We start from the raw sequence: 25,430 nt of genomic DNA, 5'->3' as shown, positions 1-25,430 counted from the left end.
TGTGTGTTTCCAGTGGCAGCTGGTGGGCCACTGTGAGATACAGGAAGCTCAAATAGATGCGCTTTTGGACTAATCTACGAGCAATATACTAATCTAATCTCGTAGCAATGCTCTTCTTATTTAGGTTGCTAAGGAATCAGAGATGAGAAAAAGGCCCAAATAGGCTGAAAGGTGGGAAAATCTCACCATGATTTTTCACCTGCTAATGGTTGACAGTAGAGATTAGTAATTTTCTGGTGTTAACGGACAGTAATGTTGAACCTAAGCTTTTTTCAAGGCTCCTACAGAGATGCCCATCAAATGAAACATTCTGATGTGTACACAAGAAGGGACCTAACAGATCAGACCAAGGATCTATTTAGCATCTTCCTTCTCATACTGGTCAGCCCCCAAGCCAACAGCTGCAATCACTGTAGTCTTCTCCTGCTATTGGCACGCCATACACACTACCTCCGAGTTTGGAAATTCCATGAGTTATTTATGTGCTACGTGAAGAAGGACTTCCTTCTGTTTGTCCTGAATCTACTATCAGTTTTATTACTGAGTTGTAGTAGGAAGAGAGATGCTCTTCACTTTTGCCATACCATGCCCAGTTTTATAAGCCTTTATCATATCTTTCCCCCTTATCTATTTTCTAAAAAGGATTCAACATTTTAGCCTTTTTCTGCCAAGAAACATTCTAGAGCATTCTTCTTCACACAGTCCTACTGCGATGTTGTATAAATCACATTGTTCAGCTCTTAATGTATGTTTTCAGCTGTGCTGCTTTCTGTTAGTTTGCTTTATTGAGGAACCATTCAATTGTTGTTCACAATCCTGAATTCAACAAAACTGGTAAGGTCTATGTTTGAAAAACAAATACATTTTGTTTTAATGGCAACAACCTGTTTTCAATGAATTGGTGGCTTATTTTTGACACTAACAGACAAACCGCAAAACAGGGAAAGGGAGAATGGATTCTCTTGAATTACAGTATTTAAAATATTTCTAGCTCACCTTTTGGTCCCATCAAAGGTACTCACAACAGGCAAAGCAATCAATTTCAAGCAGTAATCAAAATACAGTGGCAAACCATTAAATCACAGGGTCAACAGAGATGACATAAAAAGCAAAAGATGAAAAGTAAAAATCTTCACTGCCAGCTTAAGTGGAATCCCTCTTTCTTTAGATCTAATTTAACCCACATTCATAGTGGATTAGTCCACATTCATCTGGTATCTCTCAGGCAAATTTTTACAGAATCCACAAGTTGAGAAGCATGGATAAAATTTAATTAAATACAAATACTCATAAAGGTTTCCAGTGTTAGTCTCTTGAAGTTTTGCAACTTTTGTTTTTTGCACTTGTGAAAGCATGTCCCCCAGCTAATGGAACTCGGCTTTCAACAAAGCACGGACCATCCAGATTACAGTCCTAAAGTGGAAATTGATGGGGCTGTAGAAGCTAGACCTGTAAACATTATAGTCAAAGGTATACACCCTTTGGTCCCAAACATCCATAGATCTGAATATGATGCTGCAGAAAGTGGTTAGAAGTATCATTCCCAGCTGCATTATATGCTTACTTTTTGGAGAACAAGCTGTTCAAAGTATTTTAATATTTTTAAATAAGGTAACCTGCAGATTTGCTTGTGAAGACCTTTGTCTCAGAATACACCCGGGTAATCTGGAAAATATTACTCATGCACAGAAATCAGGGCATGATGAAGGGCCCAATCCTATCCAATTTTCCAGTGCCAGTGCAGCTGTGCCAATGGGGCATGCACTGCATCTTGTGGTGGGGCAGAAAGTCACAGAGGCTTCCTTAAGGTATGGGAACATTTGTTCCCTTACCTTGCGGCTGCATTGTGGCTGCACTGGTGCTGGAAAATTGGATAGGATTGGGCCCTTAAACAGGAAGGAAAGATTCAAGGGAGGTGTCACACACGTGGCAAATAATATAAACAGGTACCTTTTTTAATGCACCATGTTAGGGCACCATACTTGTGCCATTTTCAAGACTGCATTTTGGCATTATGAACATGACATAAGTTTGCTAGAATGAAGCAAAATAGTTATAGAGTGGACTAGCCAGCTGATAGGAGGTTCACTGGTCTTCTGGTTACCAGTCAGCACATCATTCATGAGACACACGGTCCAAGGCCACATAGAAACTTTTTTTGTCATCCAAGCAGTGCCAACCAATGGGGCCAACTTCACAGTCTGCACAGACCAGGAACTTTATGTTTCCAACATCCTTGGTGAAGCCGACATTTTCAAAAGAGAACATATCTTCAACCAGCCAGTGATCCTGTAAGACATCCCCATCCTGGCCACTGTTACCCATCAGTGCTGTCTTCTTCTTCATGGCAGGAAGAAAAAGCTATCAAGGAAGAAAGGAAATAAGCACATCACCTTAGCAGGAACACAGCAACACCTGGCATCATACAAGGGCATTATGGGGTGACTTGAGGAGCTCACCACCAGTCCCAAGACATAAAACCGGAGAAGACACATGTTTGCAAAACAGCACACACAAGCATGCATTGCCCTCTCTCACCACTGAATATGAATTTGGGGACCGAGGGCCCAATCCTATCCAATTTTCCAGCACTGTTGGGCCATGCCAATGAAGGTATGCACTTCATCCTGCAGTGCAGTCATGGAGGCCTCCAGGTCATGGAACATTTGTTCCCTTTCCTCAGGGCTGCACTGCTGTTGCACCAGCACTGGGAAGTTGGACAGGATTGGGCCCAGAATGTCTGGATAGCGAGATGCTTAGCCACAAAGTACACCCTCTCCCTATAACTGGGGCTTGATCTGAAGTACTGATCAAGAACACAGTCCATTTTTTAATGGACTGTATGAGCTTTGTGTGTCAAAAAAGAGGCAGTTTTATTTATTTTAAATGTGTTGATTTAGGATACCATTAGCTGCTCCCAGAGTCCTTGATTGGGGTGGGAGAGAGAGTGTGTTACAAATAATTAAATAAATACATGATGATGATGATGATCTGGTGTGTGTTGTCTGAGCGTGTGCAGAATTCTTCCGTCTCCCCAGTTGTCATAACAGACACACACACACACCCCCCGCAGGCATCCGAAATAAGGGCTTTCAAGGTGGTGCAGATGCCCCCCAGTGCTGCTTAAGGGTGAGACCTGCCGCGGCAGCTCCCAAGCAAGGGAAGCCCTTCCCTGGCCGGACCGGTCCCGCTGCTGCACGGAGGGCGAGGGCAGGGAGCAGCCTCTTCCCCGCGCCTACCTCCCTGCGCGCGAAGGTGGCCGTGCCGGGCAGCAGGACGCGGGAGCCGCAGCGCTGGCACAGCACAGCCTTGCGGTTACGGCCCTGCGCGCACACCAGCTCCTCCGGGGCCGCTCCCGCCGCAGCTTCCATCTCCGAACCGGGCGCCGCCATAGCCACGCAGGCGCAGCACCAGAAGGGCTGGACCACGGAGATCGGTGCCGCCCCGCCTCCCCCACGCGCAAGCCAGGCCTGCCCTGTTTGCAGTTGACAGAGAGGTCAGTTACCCAGTCTGGTACCACCAGGTTCCGCAAGCAAGCCAGGTGTCTCAACGAGTGGTACCGGTGGCACCGGATGTGGTGCCTGGTGGTACACACCTGGTGGAGGTACTCACCCCAGACCAGAAACGTGACACTACTATGGTAGGAGGCTTGGCGGGCAGAGCTCCAAAGCATGCTTTTTGTTGCTCAAAAAAAGCCCTCCTGCCCATCCTGAGCTGGGGTTCGTTGTGTCTCATCTGGCCTTCCAACCCAGAACTGGTGATGATGGTACTTCAGATAGGTGGACAGTGTGAAGTGGTACAGCAGAGGACACACACCAAAGTGCTAAAAGTTGCATGGGCTGAATTTGATTAACTTGTAATCCCATCAATTACGGAAACGTTAAGAAGCATGATGGAACTCCTTTGCAGGCTTCTGTTTTGCACATTTTTGATTGAAACCAAGCAACCCACTGGCTGACCTGGAAACTGACCTCACAGTGCTGACACAGTATAGGTAGCAGCCATGATAGCTATGTGGATGGGTTTGGTAGGCCAGCACTCAGAAGTATTTGCAAAAAAAGTAGAATTATACCTGGAAAGGGTTGTCTCACACAGCATAACCTACTTTTGCAGTGAGTGGACCACACCACCCTTGCTTCTTACTCTGAAATTCACTCCCGTCTATCAGGAGATTAGTGAAGGTTGGTGCAAAGGTGCCATGCTGTTCAGAAGATATGCCCCCACGTAACACATGTGAACATGACACTCACATGATTGTTGTACCTAACAAGCCATGTGCTTGTTTGGCATTCTATTTTCCATCCTGCCATCCTATTCTGTACCTGGATGTTCGTGTCATTTCCACATTTGCCCTCCCACCATGTTTTCATTCCTCTCCCATTTGAGTTTCCTTAAGAAGAATGCTGCAGCTGTGACATTTCAGCATTTCTCAAACTCTGGGTTGGAATCCACTAGGTGGGTCACAAGACAATTTCAGGTGGATCACATTGTGCCTCGCTCAGCCACCATTTAAAATACAGAGATGAAAATACAGGGTACAGAGCTCCAGGGCATAAGAACATAAGAACATAAGAACAGCCCCACTGGATCAGGAGACAGACATGCTGCTTTGCTCTGAATAGGTGGGAAAATGGTTTGATGGAAATGGGGGAGGGCTATGTGATTGGAGAAGGATCCAAGTTTGTGTTCTGCTTTTGACTTCTGAGCTGGAATGTATTAATTATGAGCTATGTAAATTAACAACACAAATATGCTGAGTAATGGGGACCTTTGGCTGATTGTGGCATAGGGCTTAAAGCCTAAATTGATGTCACTTCCAGCCGTGACATCACCTTCCAGTGGGTCCTGACAGACTGTCATTCTAAAGGTGCTAAAACATTTGAGAACCACTCCAGTAGATAATCAGTGAGATACCAGGTTAAACATCCCAGCTGTCTGTTACAGCCAGCTTGTTCAGATAAAAGTGACCTAGTTCTACACCTATGGTAGGAAGCATACATCTCACAGAGCCATTTTTCAGTGCTTGTTACCTCCCTATCAGACCGTGAGTTGCATTAAAGTTCTCCCATTCACAACCTGACTTGATGGGTAGGATCTCATGGAATGAGCAACAGGTCATGCTATAAAGCATGAGCAGAAAAAGACAGGGCCGAGATCATGATGGTGGTTAAGAACAGCAAGAATGCAGACTGGGTAAGACTTGCATGTGCTCAATCCTCTGTAGCATGTGAATTTTGAGTGTGTTGATCTCCATCACTTTTTTGTCCTGTGAATCAACCATCTAGACCAGGGGTGCTCAACAGGTGGATCGCGATCTACCGGTAGATCGCGAGGCAAAATGAGTAGATTGCCGAGTGCCAACCCCCCCCCTTCAGGTGCCTCTGGGAGGAAACGCCGGGAGTAAGGCCCATTGTACTCAATGGGGCTTACTCCCAGGTAAGTGTGGCTAGGATTGCAGCCTCACAGCCTAATCCTAGGCATGTCTACTCAGGAGTAAGTCCTGTTATACTCAGTGGGGCTCAAGGTACACCAACATACATTGTACACATAAATGTTATATGTTATGATGGCGCGAACATTGTAAAAAAAACTCTGGTAGATCTCCGGGCCTTGCTGGGTTTCAAAGTAGCTCTCGAGCCAAAAAAGTGTGAGCACCCCTGATCTAGACATATTTTCTGCTGTAATTATTTTCTAGCTGCAAACAAATCAGCATGTCTTGATTCCATATATATTCTTTCAGCAGCAAGCCTACAAGACTTAAGAAGTCTAAACATTCCTACTGGTTGTTTATGATCTCCAGTGAGTACTGCAGTACTGTCATAACTAATGGCCATGAGTAGTGAGCTATAGTTAAGTACCTCATTAAACAGTTGGGGTTCATGTGTCTATCAAACACCTATTTTTACTTCTCTCTATGGGCAGGATATAATATTTTGACAATGTGTTACTGCATCTATAGAAAAAAGTATAGAGGAAAGAAGGGACTCTAGGAAAGCAAAAGCAAACTCCATATTAGTTTGGTGACTGTGACCAGAAGTCAGTATAAGTCTTTGCAGCACTTCAAAATATGTTCTTGATAAATAATTCGTTTGACTGTTTTTAGCTGTCTGGAATAAACAACGGAAGGATAAAATCAACCTACCTAAAAGAAAGGCAAGAACAGAGACCAAATGTTCACATGTACCAGAGATACTTTTATTTTAAAAAATCATTTCTTATGTATCACAAACAATGGCATGATACAACAGAATTCAAACTCAGTGTTGTCTGAAAGTGCATATTATCCCATGCTACCACATCCCCAAAACAAGGAGTCAGCACCCAAGAAAATAAATACATTCACCCTTCAATTCCTGGTAGGACAACACAGGAAGGAGGCTCAGTAGATCATGGGAAGAGAGCTTGAGAGTCATGCTGAACGTTTAGGGCATGTAAATAAGGAATGAAACCACATTATCCACAGGCTCAGGTGTCTATTTCAGTAATGTGACTTGTAGGTTTGTCTGCATGCTCACACCCCTACTACAAGTTGCATTACACACCAGAAGGGTAATTAAATAAGCAGGAAGACAGGGAATTCTAAAATATCTCTACAGAGAGATGCCATGAGCAAAACAAAGATGTTCCAGTTCATATTAAAGAGAATGATTAAAAACCCTTGTTGAAAAAGATCTAAAGAGATCCTCAGCAGGAAAAACTAAAATGTGTAAGAAACTTCTGTATGGTCTTAAATACATACTACTTTGCATGTTTCTGCTTTAATGATAAAGCAGTTACACAAGAAAAAGTCTTTAAAAAGCAGAGATCAGGTGTGAGAGAACATGTACCAGCATTGCTCATCAGGGGCACACAGACTGCAAGCCCAGCATAACACCATCAGCTTCACCTTATTTGTAGTGAAGATTGGGAATGACCAGTGTAGATTACATAAAAGCTGCTCTGTGATTTGGAGAATAGATTGCATTGTAAGTGCACATGCAATGTCTGAAAAGCAGCTGGGCAGATGTGTCCTTTGAAAAGTTACATTGTTACCTGCCAATTTTTACACCCATCTATTATGGCTCAGGCACCCATGAACTATAAGGACACATTGTCAAGACATTAAATCACTGTTCTGCTAACATGAAGTAATTCTATTGTAGGAGAAAAATGCAAACTACAGCCACGTTTTTGTTTACAAATACTAAAACACACCCCTTCTCTCCAGGAAACACTGGTGTCCGGACTCTGGAAGAAACAAAGCACAATAATCTCCTATCACCTGCTGTTCTTCACAGCAGATGAACTGAATATTGCAGCACGGCCTTGTCTTTGATTCTCCCTCTTCAGTTATTAAGGTGAAGATCAAAACTCCATACACCATGATGCACAGTCCTTGCAAGAAGCATGCAACAACTTTGGTCTAAATCTTCTCCCCATGATTGTGTGCAAAGCTGTGCAGAACCTGAAAACACATCCAGAAAGCACCATTTGCCCACAAAATGCTCACAATGTCTGCACTGCAGCATATTTGGTACATGGAAACATTCAGGCACACAAACCCACTCTTGGATGCATGCTCATATCTACCTGCATGTGCTGATGCTTTGGAGAGAATTGAAATGAGCAACTTTATCTTGAGCAACCAGCAGACCAAAGCGCAAAGGTATCCTTGCTGTTCCAATAATTCACTTCCATAGGAGTAGCCTATATGAGCACGTTCTTTATCCAAAATCAGCTCAAAGTGCTTTGTTTTGTTTTCTCCAGGAATCAGTAGCTTTGAAGATAAGCCTGACAGTGTACAGCATAGGCCAGATACCGATTGTCACTCCATCCACAACTACAAGAGATCAGTAATTGAAAGTCGGACGGTCCTTTCTCCTACAGCCTCTCTGTTCCATGGAAGTGCTTTCACAGGACCTTTTCCTAAGTCATTTTTCTCGCAGCACACAAACACCAGCATCACATCGTTGGGTCCCCAGTGATGTCACCACTTCCCATGTGTCAATGATAGGATCGTAGCACTCAATACTGCTCAAGAGTGAGTTCCCATCATACCTGCAAGTAACAAAGTTACAGGTGAGAACAAGTTCTGGAGGCCAGAACTCTTGGAGGTAGGAGAGATTAATTAAATTACTTAAAACATAGTAATAATTTAGGAGGGATGACAAAATCAACCCCATTAACCCCTGCTAACTGGGTAAGAGGCACATTTTAAGTGGATGCTCTTCTTTTATTTAGCGGGGGAGAGTAACTGGCCCTCCTCACCCCAGCACTGTCTTTTCTAGTGGCTGTCTGGTGGTGTTCTTTTGCATCTTTTTAGATTGGGAGCCCTTTTGGAACAGGAAGCCATTAGTTTGATTTTCTTTGTAAACCGCTTTGTGATCTTTCCGTTGAAAAGCAGTTTACAAATACTGTTAATAACAATAACAATAATAATTGTAGGAGGATGGAGCTTCTAATTTTTAAGAGTCCAATCCAAAAGATACCTTTGCATACCTTTGTTTATGCTCTCACTAACTCACTCTACAGATTGATCATGTTTCATTTTGGTAGTATGTCCATACTTGTGTTTTAAAGAACAAAGGCGATGTGTGACATGGAAATAGTTATACTAATGTAATTTTCATTCTGTTATATTGGAAAGCTATTGCCCTCATCTGACATGCCATATGTGTGAAGACACTGAAGGAACCAGTCTTACAATTCAGAAGCGCATAACACAAGTGTCCTTGAGTATACACCAGGGTGCACAAAAATGCAAACAAACATAAATCAACTCTAAGCCTTTGAGGCTTAGACAGAAATGGAAATAAATGCATAAATATAATGATGTATTTTATTAACATAATATTTGTTTTATTATTTATCATAATATCATACCTTTTTCTTCACTGAGGACAGCACAGGACTGCAATCCTATGCAATCCTTCATAAACAGAGGAATTGGGGGATGGCTAGCATGCAAGAAGACTGCAGCAGTATGGGTGTGTTGAGAGTGCACGACATTGATGCACCAAGTATCTCTAGGGCACAGGCAAATTTGGATAAAGGCCTAGCCAATCTCAAAACAGAAATGAGATCATGCATTACGAAGGTTGGATAAAAAGGCAGACCAGGCAAACTGCATTGACTCTCATTCATATTTTTTAAACAAAAGGTCCAAGTGTACCTCTGTATCTGCAGGGGATCTGTTCCAGGACCACCACCCCCCCCATGGATATGAAACCGTGATATGGAGAACCCTGTCTCTAAGGCCCCCAAGGACCGCCCCCTTGCCTATTAATGTTATTTAAATGCTTTCTAAACTGAAAATATTTTTGCTTTACAGGTCACTATAAGCACACAAGCTTATAGAGAGGTGCAGGCTGCCTCTTGGCAGCCTGAACACTTGAAAAAACTAGATCAAAATTAACAGGGAGCAATTAACTTCTGCTTCCTCAATCTAGTTTTTTCAAGTGTTCAGGTGCCTGTATACGGGAGGTGGGGAAGGCACAGTTAAAGAAAAATGGGACAGTGTTAACATTTTTGTATGGGCCTATGGTTTGCCTAGGCCACCAGGTCTTCTGTAAGTGAAGGGGCCTAGTCAGCTTACCCTGCTATGGCATAAAGCCTTCCCCTCAGCACAGTTGCACCCACATAACAGCGGGGTGTTGTCATGCTTGTCACAGTTGTCCATGAGTCTGTGCGAATATTATATGCTTCCACAGAGGAGAGATGTGCTGTTCCATCAAATCCTCCTACTACATAAATGTGATCATTCAGCAAAGCTACACCAGCTCCTGGAAAAAGAAACCATGGAATGTGACACTAAGATACACGAGCCTCTTACAATTAGGCATATTCAGTAACAAAGGAAGATTGTATTTCTTGCTTTCTGTAAAGGTATTCATGGTTAGGAGGGTGCAGTGATAAAGCCTACCTCTCAATAACATCCATACATTACCACTGCTACAGTGGCAGAGGAAAGTTAACAGAAACTGATCCCTGAACTGTTGTGTGTGAACAAGCCATAAGTGTTACTTAAAGTTAAGAAAAAGATAACTTTTAAACCTTCAAAATGTCCAACCAAACTGTGCCTTGGTGGCATGAAAGAGTGAGAAAAAAACATGCAGTTTAAGTCCTGAAGGCTATTCAGTTATTATGGTAGGTAAGAGGGGTGCCAGGAAGAGGGCTGCCACTATTAGACTTGGCAAGTGCTAAATCCATCATCTGAACATTTCAGTTTTTTCTTTTAGAGTTGCATGGAAAAGAAAAATATTTTGCTGAATAATATCAGGCCATCTCTATCGAACTGCCATTGGTGTTATAAAAGATGGTTAATGGGATCACTCTTGCAAGTGTCCTACAATGGATTTATGCTGATCAAAAACTTGTTAGAAATTGCATTTACACATTTCATTCCACAGCAGCCAACCCATAACAGAGCTTTCACCTGAGCGTTTGGTGGCCATTGGAGTGACATTTGTCCAGTGCCCAGTGTGGGGATCATATCGCTCCACAGAATTTAAGATGTTCAGACCATCATAGCCACCTGAAAACAGAGGAACCCATCAATTTATTTATTTATCAGTCAAAGGCATAGCCAAACACTCAAAAAGGGAAAAGGACTCCAGATTTCAAAGGGCTCAGAATCTATGACAGGCAGGGAGGCAGGAGAGAGAATATTTTGAGGAAGGAACACAGACTTTGACAAATCTAGTGATGAATAATGTCGAAAGGTGAATAACGGGCCCAATTATTTTCTAACTTTCACATGATGTGGCTTCTGAAAAAGACATTTCTACAATAAAGTCTGCAAACAGTTGGGGCACTACTTGCTGGATAAAGTTGGTATGAATTTTTCATCCTAAATTATTACTCAGGACAGTCAGTGCAGCTCATACTATCTCAATAGTGTAAGGATATTTTATAGATATACAGTATATATTACAATATTTCTTAAACTGAAACCAAGTCACCCCTCACGTTCAGGAAAATAAGAGTGAAGGCTTCTGTCCTGTAAAACCTGTTCCCTTCCTCCATTTCTATGACTCACACAGGTTACTGTTCCCAGTACTGGAATATTAAATGCACAGGTATTCTAGGAAAGGGCATTTTCTTGCTTAATGGACACCTCAGGGTAGAAATAAACTTGCAAATATTGGAAGACTTGCAGGATGACCTCCAGGCTTTAACTTCTTGCCCAGCCCTTTCACCAGAACATGGCTAAGGCACTAGTAGACACAGAAAATACCCTAAGAGGGCAATTCTAAACATGTTACTCAAAAGCTTCAGTGACTTTCATTTAGTGATATCCATTTAGTAAATTGATTTATTACTATACCACTTTCCAACAAAAAGGTCACAAAACAGTTTACATGGCAAATGTTAAAATATGGTTATTTGTCCCAGAGGGCACACAGTTTAATAAAAATAAGGTTTAAGAACCTTTTCAAGTGCACATAGGATTGCAGACAAGGTGACCTACCAAGACAGTAGATAATGTTGTTAGCAACAACCAGTCCCGCCCCTTCTCGAGCTGTTTGCATATCTCCCAACATGCTCCACTGATCAATGTTAGGATCATATCTCTCCATACTGGTATGCCGTCGGCTTCCATCAAAACCTCCAGAAACATATATCATGTCTGTAACACAGTATCAGGTTATGAACTGAGAGCACTTTATAAAATAAGGCCTTCCCTAGCCATCTTCTTTATTTGTCTGTGTGCAAGGATATAGACAATTTAAAAAAAAAATAAATTGTGATGTGTGACCAGATGGAAGGGAGGGCACCAGATTGAGGTCTCTTGTTATCTGGTGTGCTCCCTGGGGCATTTGTTGGGCCACTGTGAGATACAGGAAGCTGGACTAGATGGGCCTATGACTTGATCCAGTGGGGCTGTTCTTATGTTCTTAGAAATAATCATATCCATTCAAGTATTGCATCACAATGCGACACATTCATTATTTACTATTTTGATTTAAAAAATCTGGCCATCAAATAGACTTCATTTTTTTTAAAAATGACACTTGATTTAGAAGTTCCCATTGGATTTGACAATTTCCATTTGAGATATAGTCAATTTATCTAATGGCCAATTTCTAAGAATTAAACTTAGTTATTCCTATGACACAGATTTCTCTAAAGAATCAGACAGAGTGCAACACGACTGATTACAAAGATGTTATCATTCTTCCCATATATTATATACTGCTAGAACCAAAGCAGCACACCAATACAGAAAGAACTTGCTATCTACTAGACCTAAATCCATAACAGAAAAAATGGTTGGCCATTTTCCATTTAACTCTATAGCTGCTCTTCTAGGCAGATCCCTCTCTAAATATTAGTTCTTCATTAAGAACATTCCAGGCTGCCACAATAAACCTACATTATACAGTCACATCAGAAATATAGCCAGTGGGTAGTAACAAGTAACATCAGTCACAGATAAAAAACGAACTCTTTTATCTGGAACTTCATCATCTCAAGATCACTACCCACATGACCATTGCAAGCATTCCTGCTATAGAGGCAGGTAAAGATGCTGCAATTCCTATGGACAAGAGATGTCACACTTCGACTTTAACATGTGTAATTATGGTCATGTAGTTTATTTTATAAGACACCCTTGTGAATTGCTGAATGTGAGTAAAATGATCAGACCACTACAGAAAAAGAATGGAGACAATCAGAGCTCACAACCATGCAGGGCACCCTTTACTCAAATGAAAGATAGATTGTAATCACACTGTTAAAAGATCTGTCTTTTTGGGCTCTTGAGCAAATTAATGGCCCAGAGTGATGATAAACTGGCTCTCTTCTGACCTGATCACCACCTTCCATCACATGCACAACAGGCAAGCCTTGGTGAATATGGAGGTATATGTGGAAGAGTGGATGAGCCTAGCTTGTTTAATAAAATCTTAGCAGGATGGTCTGTCCCTTTATACTGTCAAGCAATGAAGTGTTTTTATTCTTTATCCCTGAATGGACCTGGATTTCTTCTAATGGAGACATGCTACCTCCCCAAGAAGAAACTTCCTCACTGCGATTTGGGAAGTGGCATCCAGAACCCCTTATAGCAGCTTCCGTTTGAGCAACACCCCATTTTTGGTTCAAATGTGGGAAGCAATCATACCCTATGCCACTCAGATTTTGGAAGGACAGAACTGGACTCTAAGGGCACAATCCTAACCCCTTATATCAGTGCTTTCCAGAACTGGCATTGCAGTGCCAATGGGACATGCGCTGCATCCTGCAGTTGGGAGTCACTTACGGAGACCTCCTCAAAGTAAGGGACTGTTTGTTCCCTTACCTCAGAACTGCATTGCCCTTATGTCAGTGCTGGAAAGCACTGACATAAGGGGTTAGGATTGCGCCCTAAGTGTATTAATCAAACAAATCAACTGATTTATACATTTTGTGCCAAAGGACAACACTGGTACTAGTATCTACTGAAAAACTTAGAATGGGCTTCCTGTATATCTTCTGCATAAAAGGACGCCTTGCCAAGGCAGCTTGTCTTATACATAGATGGCTGCCACAGGGTTATGAATGCCTACTTGCAAAACAAAGGATAATTTTTTTTAGAAAAGGACTAGTGTTGTATAATATAATAGTATTGAATAATATCATCAGAGTAACCAACAATCATGTTAGGGAAATTTTTATGCAGTTTGGTATGAAAACAATAACTACAGCACTACCAATTTCTATCATGAGTTTCCCTGTCATTTGCTGTTTTAGTGGACTTTGCCATGTCCAAATATGGTAAATTGGCCACGAAGGCAGAGCTTAGCCTTTCATTCTGCATTGTGGCAATGTGGAAGTTTCAAGCAGTGGTATGAATTCTGGTTACCATGAATTCACCATTAACTTCCACTGATGACTGAAAAATTTGCTGTCCCTGGAATTCTAAGTAATGATGCAAGAACGATACTGAAAGTTTAGATGATCCTTTCAATCAAAGGATTTTGACTTTTACTGGCAACTGCAGTGGACTACACATTACTCCGTGAACAACTATGCTTGCCATCAACTACTGGTTTGATACCTAAAGGACTGCCATTTTGGCAAGCCACACCAGCCACAATTCAAATTACCTGGTGTGACAATATACTAAACACATACCTCCCAGTGTAGTGGCCCCAGCTAGGCCTCGTCGAACATTCATTGGAGCCACCGAATACCAGATACTGTCTTCATCAGACGTATAATCCAAGCATTCTACAGAACTAAGACGAGAACGGCCATCATAACCACCCATCACATATATCCGATCATGCAAGGACACTGTGGCAACATAGCGTCTTTTACGGCTGATGCTCTATACATGTTAGGGAAGAGAAAACGGAATCAGAAAACCTGGTAGCTCCAGGAATTGTTGGCTCCCAGGGCCATCAGGAAAACATTTTGATTCATTAGATCAGAGCTTTTAAAACTGGGGCGTTGTGACGCCCCAGCCTGAGGGCCCTGGCTTCTGCCCCTTAGGGGCCAGGGGCAGCCAGGCGGCAGGGAGGAGGCAGTGGCACGATCCCCAGGATTGCACCACTTAGGGGGCTGCAGGAGCTTGGGTGCACTTACCAGAGCCTCCTGCAACCTCCCGGGGGTGTGGGGAGCCCTGCGCGAGTCTGTAGGGCTCCCTGATGCTGCAGGAGTGAAAGTGGCGCGATTGCGCTCCACGTCCGCTACACGAAGTGGAGTGCGATCGCTCCACTTTCACTCTTGTAGCTTCGGGGAGCCCTGCAGACAGTCGTGCAGGGCTCCCCACACCCCCGGGAGGTTGCAGAAGGCTCTGGCAAGTGCAGCCAAGCCCCTGCAGCTCCCTGAGCGGCGCGATCCTGGGGATTGTGCCGCTACCTTCCCCCTACCCCTGCTGCCTCCCCCCACCCCCGCAAGAACTTACAGCAGTTTTCAAACTCCGAGAGTTTGAAAACTGCTTCATTAGATACTGAAGAAGATCATTCTAATAGGTCGCCTAACCCCGCAAAGTGAGGTGCTTATACATAGTCTTACACCAAACTCTCACCACCAACACTCCTATACCTAGATATGCTCACAATGATGGTACCAAAACTCTCTCCTCCCCCTCTGATCCCAGGCCCAAAACACAACTCTCCATCAGAGGAACACACAGACACACCACCCAAACTACCAATCAAATTCCGCTCTTTTACTCAAATAACTACCCCACACTTCGTTTCAGTGATGGCAACAACCCAACCAGGGCCAGATCTTTAACCAAATATCTTTAGAGAAAATACTGAAGATACTGAAACAAAAACAAAATATCTCCTGGTTTACTTATCCAGCACAAGGGGTGCCCTTCACCCTGTGCCTCAACCCAAAGGGGTAATCACCTTTGGTCACATCCTACTGGTGAAGGCCTGCCTAGATGCGTAGGGCTGTTTTTAAATGCCCTTGCCCAGAACACAATAAAAAGAGTGGTTTTCTCAACGGATTTCCTGCCAGATGTACCAGCCTTGCTGTGGCTTCCCTCACTGAGGTGGACACAGCTGTGGTGACTGAAGGAGAGCTCAGAGGTGAAGTTCTATTATAAGATAAGTTTTCCTTGTCTCTCTTGATGTTTCTGCCTCCCTTTCCCACTATGGAAGTAGAATTGCTTAACAGCTGGACCACTTCCCAGAACAGAGTTTGTTAGCTAGCCCCGTACATGCTCATACTGAACAAACATTTGTTATCCAAGCGCATGGCTAGATTTCATTATTGCAAAAAAGGTGACAAAACAGCCAATTTCTTACTGGTAGGAAACTCCACTCCTGAGTCTTTGGGTCATATTTCTCCACCACATCAATAGGTGACTGTTGGCTTCCAAAGCCCCCAATTACTAAGAGAACCTCATTGGCACCTGTATGAAAATGAACAAGAGGAATGTCAATCCTCCAGTAGGCCACCTGGAAAGTGCATAAATCGTATTCATACTCCTGTTTTGAAGGAAGAATCCTCAGTACAGACAACAAACTCAGAGCAAAATCTCTGGCATGCAAATATTCTCTTTAACCCTAAATACAGCTGGAAGATACCATGTTGCATGATACATTAATTCTAAACTGATTCAGACAGATTTGCCCAAATTCTTAAAAATTTCCAGGAAAAAAGACCATTTCACTGGCTAATGCGTTCTATTATTCCAATACTTACAGTCTTTTTCTTGTACCTAAATCTATACTGTTTCTGCTTAACCACTCAGGGCACAATTCAGCACATTACTAAGCAAGCAAGCAAGCCCCATTTACTTCAACAGGATAAATGTATGTAACAAAGCACAGAATTGTGCCCAATGCATTATATTCTTTCTTTAGTGATTGCAGAAAATAATTACTTCCCTCCCTTTGCTAACAATGATCTTTTACAGTTATGGAAGCTAAACACAGAAATACAGCTGTGTTTAGCTTCCATAGGTGCTTGAAGGTTCCTATTCAATTCCCATGTCTGTTAAAGCAACCTGAAAAGGTCTGTTCCCTTTTCAACACCATCATGCTGATGATTCATGTTTAGCTTCTGCCTAAATATAATGATCTCTCTCAAAGTTCCAGTTGCCTGTTTTTCAGCAGTGCATCTGGGCTCTCTTTACTAGTTGCTATATTCTGGCCCTTGGTGAGTTCATTCTATCATTTGCAGCTAATGGCTCCAATCAGCAAGATACTTTTGAATCTAACCAGATACCTCAGAAAGTAATGACAACTTTTGACATACAGCATGGGCTGTCATTATGCTGCTTTTCTGCAGAATACCTTGGAAATGTTGCCTTTTATAACTGATTTGAATCTCTCCCAGTATCAGCAGCAGTTTATCAGCATTCTTTTTCTAATTTAAAATTTATTGAGAATTTTCAGGTTAACAGCATCTAAAAATATTAAGAATATATATCAACCAGTCAAAAGACTTGAACTTTCACAAGTTAAGACCGAACTATGACATCATCTTGCCACTCAACTTTCATCTTCCCTCCACAGAGCAATACCAAAACACCAAGTCCTGCTTTGTTAGCTTCTCTTGGTAAAGAACATAAGAGGAGCACTACCAAATTGGCTTCCTGGAAGCACTGGCTCTCAGCTGTCAGACCTTTGGTCTGTCCATTTGGTCCAGTACTCTGTTTCTCACAGTGGCCAACCAATGCTTCCAGGAAGACCGCAGCCAGGCACAAAAACATCAACTATTCCCTGCTGTTGCTCCCCAGAGGCTTCATAATCATGACATACAGACTAATTCTCTATGAATATGTCTAATCTTGCTATAAAAGGCATATAAGCTAATTGCCACAGTATGTAGTGATGGCAATTAGTTCCACAAATTATGTTGTGTGAATAAGTTTGTTCTGTTCTCCGTTTTGAATCTCCTGCCAATCAGTTTCATGAGATGACTCAAAATTCTGATAACGTATTATGAGGGAGAAAGTCTCTTCTTCGGCCACTTTCTACACACTTTCTAATTTTATATACCTGTATCGTGTCTCACATTCTTTTTTTTTTAAACTAAAATGCTCTGAACAAGTAACTTTTCCCTCATAGGAAAGTGAGGTGGTTGTGTGTTTTTGATTATACAGACGGCTCCCCCATATCAAGGGATCTGGGGAGGGATGCCCCATCAAACCCATTAGCATTGTTTAAAGGCTTACCATGACCTGTAAAAGCAAGAAACACTTCGCTGCAGTAAGCCTTTAAACAGCACTAATGGGTGTGAGGGGACAGTGGAGTGTTCATATTCAGTTTCTGTATCGGGGGGGGGGTGTTGGAACACATTCCCCCTCAGATACAAGGGACGCCTGTATTTAAATAACATTGTTTTTAAATGTGTGTTTTATTTATAGTTTAAAATTTGTATTGCTTTTCATTGGAAAAAAATAATACTAGTTCATTCTGATTTTGCTATAATTTGCCAGCTGGTAAAACCAAGAGCTTGTATCATGCAAAAGGCTATATGGGCATATCTGTTCATCTACTTTGCCTCTTTGGAGCAACTACTTTTCACAAAACTCTTTTCAAAACTCATATGCTTAGAATTTGTCTAACTGCCTGTTTCAATGACTCTGGAATGTGAAGAGATGTGTATCAGAATCCTACATTTCTAGACTTAAGAGGGCAGAAATCTGAACACTTGCCACTTTGAACAATCACACCCCTTTTATGCTTCAATTTCCAACTGTGAATTTAACATAGGGTATAGTATAGAATTTCTCCCAGCAATTTTTATCCACATCAGACACATCGTTCTGGAACAGTGATAGTCATCCTTTGATGATGTGTCACTGAAACTACTAAGCCCCTGCTGCTATGCAATATCAGCAATGTTTTCATGGAACACTTTGGATCTGCTGGACAATAGATGGCCCTAAATATGGGAACAGAATATTATCATTTCATTGTATCTTACAGTGTTTCAATCTTTCTGATATGGATTCTTCCAGCACTTACCCAAACGTGCTCTGGTTCTGGGACCCTGCATTTGGCTCCGAAGCTCAGGCCTTAGATGAAACTTCTTAGCTTCATCCACAAGGTCTCTACACTGCAAACTGCATCTAATGAAAGGCTGGGGGAGACACATATACATAGTATAAGTATCTTGCAATTCCTCAAAACAACACTTTTAGTAGTAGTAAACTGAAAATAGAGTCTGATGTAGTGAAAAGCTGCAAAGAGAAGCAATACAAACTTCTGGTTCGTATTCAAGTAGTATCAAAGGACAAATTGTTAAAAGAGAGCCTCACATATTTTTTTAAAAATTGACATTGCATGCATATTTGGCTCCCTCCAAGCAGACAAATTTTAAGCCAGAGGTCAGTCATGGGCTACAAAAAAGTTGCCAAGCTTTTAAGTTAACTGTTTACATTTGTATACAATCTGTACCATAGATAGACTATACCACCAAGTAAACCACATTTTAAGACAGTCCTCAATGGTCTTGGGCAGAAAGCTACTTTAAAATAAATTTAACTACTCAAACAGTAGCTGTAATATTAGACTGATTCCATTAGTTGCTTAATAGGACAACTGATCCTACCTCAGTGTCTATGACATCAGTGATGTAGCGTGGGGTGAGAAGAGGCATGCGCACATACTGCAGAAGCTCTGGAAGGGAGGCTTCTCTTTCTCGCTTTGAGTGCTTCACCCAGTTAATGACCGCCTCAAAGACAGGCTCTTCAGAATCCACCTATGAGGAAAAAGTCATGGCATGGATCAGACTTTTAAAGGACAGATGGCCTTGACTAAAGAGGAAAAGGGACAGGTCATGCCTCTCTTGTGGGTCAGTCCTCAAAACATAAACTGTGGTTGCTTAGCAATTACAGTCCTCCTAAAACAGCCCCTCATGGTACAAAATAGCAGGGCTCTTCTTATTATGTAGAGCTCTTGCAAGGGGAGTATGTTGTATGACTGCCACAAGCACCTAAAGTGTCGTATCCATGATGTGATACAACATGAGCAGAAGACAGAAAGATTCCCTAGGAAAAACACCAGGGAGCTCTCTAGTGTGCAGATTAATAAATACAAGGCCTTTTATCTATGGCACCTGTAAATAAGCAAGTTATCTATACCGACAACATAAGAAATAGGCATACACAATCAGCCTGTGTCTTATGTGTGACTGATTTCATGAATTCAAGTATACACACTCAATCCCTCTCCCCAAAGATGGAGAAAAACATCAGTTTAAATGGTACAGGCAACTCTGCTCACAATTCTACTATTCATTTATGCCCTGAAATGAGCCTGAAAAGGGAGAGTGAAGCTGCCATTCCATCAATTCCCATGTCAGTCATACTGTGCATTTAGTTCTTAAAGAGACAGTACATATTTGTTGGCTTTTAAGGGAGTTTTGACAATGCATGATTTGGCTTTATGCACAGACCTTGGGATGTAACCCTCACATAAGATGCAGACCAACAGCATCTACAATTACAGCTGGAATGTACTGTCATGCTTAGCGACAGGAGGACACTGCGCTCCCTCACCACTGGAGGCTCAGAATGCCCAAATCGCACGAGGACTCTTACTTCCTTAAACATTTATTGGAGAGGAGTAAGAAGGTAAGATGCAATTGCCTTGATGAAAGCAAGGGAGTGTTTTTGCTCTGTTCTCACTCAGTTGTATGTCCACAAGTGGAATTTCCGTTTCAGAAAGAAAATATACACCAGCTGTTAACTATAGATATATACCTGTTTTCATGTTATTTTTTAAAAAACCAACTTTTACCTGAATTTCATCACATTTGATGAGTTTTTCCACTTCTTCTTGACTTAAGAGGATAAACTCTTCATGCTGAACCACATCTGGAAAGTGTTTCTGGCTGAAGACCTCTGCTGCCTGCATTAAGTCAACACAGTTGTGCGTTTCAGCAAAATCTCGGATCCCTAAACAGTTGGATGGATCCAGTTGGCTTTCCAGGAACTCACAACAAGCCTGCTTCACTCCTGTGGGTAAATTGAATGATTATTGTGTTCTTGTTTAGAAAACTATTTTGGAGAACCAAGTTCTTCTCTTAAAGTGAGAAAACTAAATGCAGAGTAAGCTGATTAGTCACTTTCCCTGGTAACTATACCATGCTGCACTTTGTGGGTACCCTAAGAACACCTTCTGTTCCCACATGAAACTTCTTGCCTTCCAATACCTGGTGTCAAGGCCTTCACCCCATTCTGCTTTAACACCAAAGAGGATATGCAGTGAGTGTTTTTGGTTATGCTGCTTCAGTCATGAAACTCCCTCAGTTGAAAAGCTTCAGTGCCGGCCCTGGGTGTCGAAAACATGCTATAAAGCATGTTTACGGCACCCTAGGAGTAGGGAGTGCCAGGCACCAAGTGGAGGACACCGCCTGGCAGCCTGGAGGTAAGTGGGGCTGCTGGGCGGTGGTGTGGCCTTTTGGGGTGAGGTGGAGGCAGAACTGGGGAGGAGCTAGGGTGAGAGGGGGGTGGGACAGAGGTCACCTCCGCCGTATCCTATCTTCTGAGTTTGGCTGCAAAGCCCAACATGGAGGTTCTCAAGTCTGCACCTGCAAAATAGCTGGCACAGATGTGAGAAGTCCCATTGTGGGCTTGGGGCTTCCCCCGAGGAGACCTCTAGTGGCTTCCCAGCAGCTGTGGGATACAGCGGTTGCTATTTTGGCACCGCTGTTCCTCTGGAAGCTAGGAAGGCTAGGATTGGGCTGCCTGTTGGCTTTGAGGCAAGGTTGGGATTATATTACACACTGATTGAAGCTAGCTTGATAAATAGTTTAATTTATACATTTGTAATTTTATGCTCCTCATGCTGAGCTTAATTTGATAGTAAATATATATACAAAATAGGCAACAGACTCCCCCAAAAAGATCTCCATCAATGGTCTATATTGTTATTTCTTTTGCCTTTACCTTTCAGCTGAAGCAAACAGGCTGCTGGGAGCAACTCCTGAACATTCTCCACTGTCACATGAACTGTCTCTGTGTATACAAAGTCCAATAAAATTTCCATAGTAGAGGCTGTCAGCCCTTGGATATCCACATAGGGTTTATCCTTCTCTGAAAGCTGCAAATTATAAACATAAACCAACTGACAATCACCTCTGTTTACAACCACACTAAAATCCTTCCTACGCTGAAGTCAGGCAGAAGATGATAAATCGGTACAGCCTTGCATATAAGGGGTTGATTCCTATGAAAGTTAGGATTCCAAAGTCCCATTGAAATAAATGGTGGTGTTTAAGGTAATCATGACCGAGCACCACTGAAATTAAGAAAAACATTAGGTGACATTAACTTTCTTCGAATACAATCCTGGAAGTTACTAACCTATCAAAGTGAACCAGCATTTTTAAACCATCTTGTGTGGTTGCATGATCAAGTAACCAGTTTAGAAGCAATTTACAAACCACAATGTTTATTGCAAGCCAGGAAAGCTAAATTGTACACAGAATTTGAATATTTGGAAGGACACAATTTAATATTGGCTTTTATCACACAAACGCAGAAAACTCACTAACTGCAAGATTCTAGATCTTATTGATGAATATCAGAAACAGTATCCACTGTTGGTTAACAAACTAGGATCAAATTCTGGTTTGATATCCTAATTCAACTGTGATTTGTAGAAAGCAATTTCCCATAGACAAAATAGGAAACTATTAATTCCAGTCGAGAGAAGTAAACAAACATCCTCCCCTCATGCAGGAAGGGGAAAGGAGGGGAGAGTGGACAAGTCCAAGGTCATCATGGCATATTCGCATCACAACAAACCACATGATGTCCAAAATGCAGCCAATGTGAGGCTGCCGAATTAGAATTCTTCAATAACTTAATACAGTAATTCTTAATCAAAGTAATGGACCTGCTACAAGAAGCAACCGTTCCCTTTGTGGCATTATAACTGTTTTTCACTATCTCTGCAGTGAAAAAGGTCAATAGAGGAGACTCCAATTTTCTTAATCTACTAATCACAAGGCATTTATATTGTTTCTATACACACATTTGCACTGAACCTCTAAAAAGTTGTATCTTTCACAGGGGCTGTCAAAACCATTGCAAAGATTTCTGTCAGTTTCTACTTTAAAGGCAGGCCCACATATCACCATTTTTATAAGTTCTCTCAGTTCAAGTTCTGATTATTCAAAAATCCATTGATTTGGACTGACAGTAAATAAGGCATAGTTAGGAATTCAGAATCCAAAATCTGATGACTAATTCAGATTCACCCTAATCCACCTAAGAGCTACACACACCCAGAAGCAGGTTTCCCCACACCTATCTTGGATGGGAAAATCATGCACTTGAATGAGTTCTGCAGGTGTAATTCTTCATTTCAATTTAGCAACAAAGCTGTGGACTTGCAGTCGACCAGAACAGCTTGATTCCTTCTAACCAACAGTTCAAGAAGGGGAGGATTCAGTCCTCCTTCCCCATCAAACAAGTAATCAGTTGGTTTCAAGCCTATTAAATTATATTGAACAAACAGGTCCAGTTCAGAAGCAACAACAGACAATGGTTTAGCATTACATGAACAAGTGGTTCAATTATCTGTTACTTCTTACATATAAAGAAATTTATCCATGTGTATTACTTTCAAGTAATAAAATAATTACCTTATTTTCAAGAAAGCAGACACAGGAGCACAGCCTAAAGTGATTTCTGCACTGTGTCTATTATGAGCAAAAATCTCAACATGCGAACAAAAAAAGCATGCATTGTGCATCTTGCCTACCTCGCTGGTGAACATAGCACAGAAGTAATCACTGCAAGCAGCTAATACAATCCGATGGGCTGGAAAGTCTTTCTGCTCTACACGCAGGGTCACGTCACAAAGCGTGTTACTTTTTCGTAGGGAGTTCATAGCATTGAGAATGGACTTGGCATGAGAATTGGTCATTATATCTTTAGGTGCCATAGTGAACTACTCTACTCAACAGGAACATTGAAGAGATGGGTTCAGAATATCAGTAACCTGTGAATAGAAGAACCTGTTTCACTGGTAGCATGTATAAACACGAGACAGAATTTATAAAGGGCCACATGAGATGCGGTGGAAGAGAATGACATATCTTCTGCGTTAACATTTTATTTTATTACTTTACTATAGCTGCAGAGAAGCTTTACATTTTATTCAAGCAGTGACATGGGGAGAGAATGGCTAACCCTGCCCTTTGGACCAATTTTTCCTATTCAAAATATTCTCCCTTCCTCGAATGCTTTAGAACATAAGAATATTTAGGTTACATTTATATGTAAATCTAACGTTTTCCCCTTCGATAATGATTTTGACTGAAAAATTAGCCAGAGAGAAATGGCTTTTGACCACCCCACCACAGTTTTTTCTATTATGAAATCTGAAGCTCCCTGCAGCTACAATAGGGCACTTAAAAAAACAAAAACTGACTATGTGTCTCTTGTATCACAAGTTTGGCACTCAACTTCTGTACTACTCAAATTTTGAATGACAGTTCAATACTGCCACCTATACTATGATTTCCACTCCATTAAGAAAATCCACACCATCACAAACACACCCCTTCTTCATAACCAAAAGATAAGCTACATCAGAAGTGCAATTTTAAGCCACAAGTTCGTTTGAAGTTCCTACTGCTGATCTCACTGTAATGGGCATCTCTAGAGCTGATAGCATGAATCTTCACAGATGTGTTCAGCTTATAACCAAACAAAGCCTACAAAGCTACTTTTTCTTTCTTTCTGACAATACCGATAAAATTTGAGTGGATGCCCCCTGGTTCTGGTATTGTGTGAGATGGAAAAGAACATGCCCCTATCCACCCTATCCTTCTCCTGCAAGGTGCCATCACAACTTCCTGTGGCAAGGAGTTCCACAGACTAATTACACACTGTGTAAAGAAATATTTTCTTTTGTCTGCCCTAACTCTCCCAACACTCAATTTAGTGGATGTTCCCTGGTTCTGTTGTTGTGTGAGAGGGAAAAGAACATCCCTTTAACAGTCAAAGCTCCCCCACCCCACCCCCGCTGTCCCCCAAGAATAGTATTTTGTAATTCTGACCATAAAGTTACTTCCCTGTACATGTGGCATCGGTATGTCAGAACAGCCAAGCTCTGATGAAACAGTGACAGCTGGAAATTCGCATCCTTGCCAGCTGTGTGTGTGTTGAGTGCTGGAGAAGTTAGGATAGCTGAATGTTGGGGGGATTAGGCCAGACCAAAGAAGGTATTTCCTTACCCAGCGTGTGGTTAGTCTGTGGAACTCCCTGCCACTGGACCTGGTGATGGCATCTGGCCTGGATCTGCAAAGGCTGGGCGTTTCCCCTGAAAGCGTCCTTGCCTGCTGCAGCCCCCGTGAGGGAGGAGGACGTGCTGCTTCCACGGACACCAGGGGGCAGGGCTGCCCCAGACACTGCAGCCCCACTGACCCTCAGCTGGTCCCCTGCGGGGGAAGCCCCAGAGAGGCTCCTCTTCCACGGAAGGCCGCTGTGGAGGCTCAGCGCCGCCCACGGCGCCCCACCGCAGGCAGGGAAGCCTGTGACGCTGAGCGGACGGGAGAAGCCACCAGGCTCCGGGGTTGCTCCAGCAGTGGCCCTGCGCTCTCCGCCCAGCCGCACACGGGGCGCCGCGCCGAGAGGTCTGCGGGGGGAGCGACCGCCTGTTCCCTGGACGCCCCCACTCACCACACCCTCCCCATAAGGGGAGAGAATCCCGGCGACTCGGGCCCAGGCCGCTCCTGCACCTTCCTTCACATCAGGCGCGCGTCGATGGCGTCACTATGGACCAATTTCCATAGAGCGCGGAGAAGAAAACACTAGACTAGCAATTCCATGGGCTGAAGGCGGGACTGCCCTGCTAATTTTGAAGCTTTTCTTTTGGTGGTGGGTTTCCGTTCATTTCAGTGAGTATCAGGCTTGATGCCACCATGGAATGTGACTGCATTTGGGGACATGTTGCAGATCTGTACTTTGAAGAGGCCACTCTGTGTTAACACCAGAACCAGGGACAGCCACTGAAAGTGAGTGTCGGGAGAGTTAG

At 42.6% G+C, this 25,430-nt stretch overlaps 2 protein-coding genes across 3 annotated transcripts; both read right to left on the bottom strand.

Annotated features, from left to right (window-relative positions):
• Window positions 1–1,939: 1,939 nt before the first annotated feature.
• RABIF (RAB interacting factor) lies at window positions 1,940–3,392 on the bottom strand. Its single transcript, XM_066625734.1, has 2 exons — window positions 3,240–3,392; window positions 1,940–2,361 (listed from the first exon to the last, which is right to left on the bottom strand). Exons 1-2 carry the CDS (start codon window positions 3,390–3,392, stop codon window positions 2,116–2,118), a joined length of 399 nt encoding a protein of 132 aa, XP_066481831.1. The 3' UTR covers window positions 1,940–2,115.
• Window positions 3,393–6,187: 2,795 nt separating this feature from the next.
• KLHL12 (kelch like family member 12) lies at window positions 6,188–25,157 on the bottom strand. 2 transcript variants are annotated; one of them, XM_066623974.1, is made up of 12 exons: window positions 25,076–25,157; window positions 23,151–23,390; window positions 21,329–21,482; window positions 20,178–20,395; window positions 18,988–19,137; window positions 18,402–18,516; window positions 15,729–15,835; window positions 14,098–14,293; window positions 11,450–11,608; window positions 10,415–10,513; window positions 9,575–9,761; window positions 6,188–8,037 (listed from the first exon to the last, which is right to left on the bottom strand). In XM_066623974.1, the coding sequence occupies exons 2-12, from the start codon at window positions 23,331–23,333 to the stop codon at window positions 7,911–7,913; spliced, it is 1,695 nt and encodes a 564-aa protein (XP_066480071.1). In that variant the 5' UTR covers window positions 23,334–23,390; window positions 25,076–25,157; the 3' UTR covers window positions 6,188–7,910. The 2 variants fall into 2 exon arrangements, with proteins under 2 accessions (XP_066480071.1, XP_066480072.1); XM_066623975.1 differs by lacking the exon at window positions 25,076–25,157 and adding an exon at window positions 24,631–25,068.
• Between the last annotated feature and the right edge of the window lie 273 nt (window positions 25,158–25,430).

Source organism: Tiliqua scincoides, chromosome 4, assembly GCF_035046505.1.
Source record: "Tiliqua scincoides isolate rTilSci1 chromosome 4, rTilSci1.hap2, whole genome shotgun sequence".
In the NCBI taxonomy this organism is placed as follows: Eukaryota; Metazoa; Chordata; class Lepidosauria; order Squamata; family Scincidae; genus Tiliqua; species Tiliqua scincoides.
The sequence above is the reverse complement of the archived record's forward strand: the minus strand, read 5'-3'. Positions and strand labels throughout refer to the sequence as shown.

Coding starts and splice junctions, on each gene's coding strand:
- RABIF (XM_066625734.1), bottom strand. CDS start 3,392: ATGGCGGCGCCCGGTTCGGAGATGGAAGCTGCGGCGGGAGCGGCCCCG. Junction 2,362..3,239: donor CCACCTTCGCGCGCAGGGAG/GTAGGCGCGGGG, acceptor CTTCCTTGATAG/CTTTTTCTTCCTGCCATGAA.
- KLHL12 (XM_066623974.1), bottom strand. CDS start 23,333: ATGGCACCTAAAGATATAATGACCAATTCTCATGCCAAGTCCATTCTC. Junction 20,396..21,328: donor CTGTTTGCTTCAGCTGAAAG/GTAAAGGCAAAA, acceptor ATTTACCCACAG/GAGTGAAGCAGGCTTGTTGT. Junction 14,294..15,728: donor AGGAGTGGAGTTTCCTACCA/GTAAGAAATTGG, acceptor TAACATGTATAG/AGCATCAGCCGTAAAAGACG.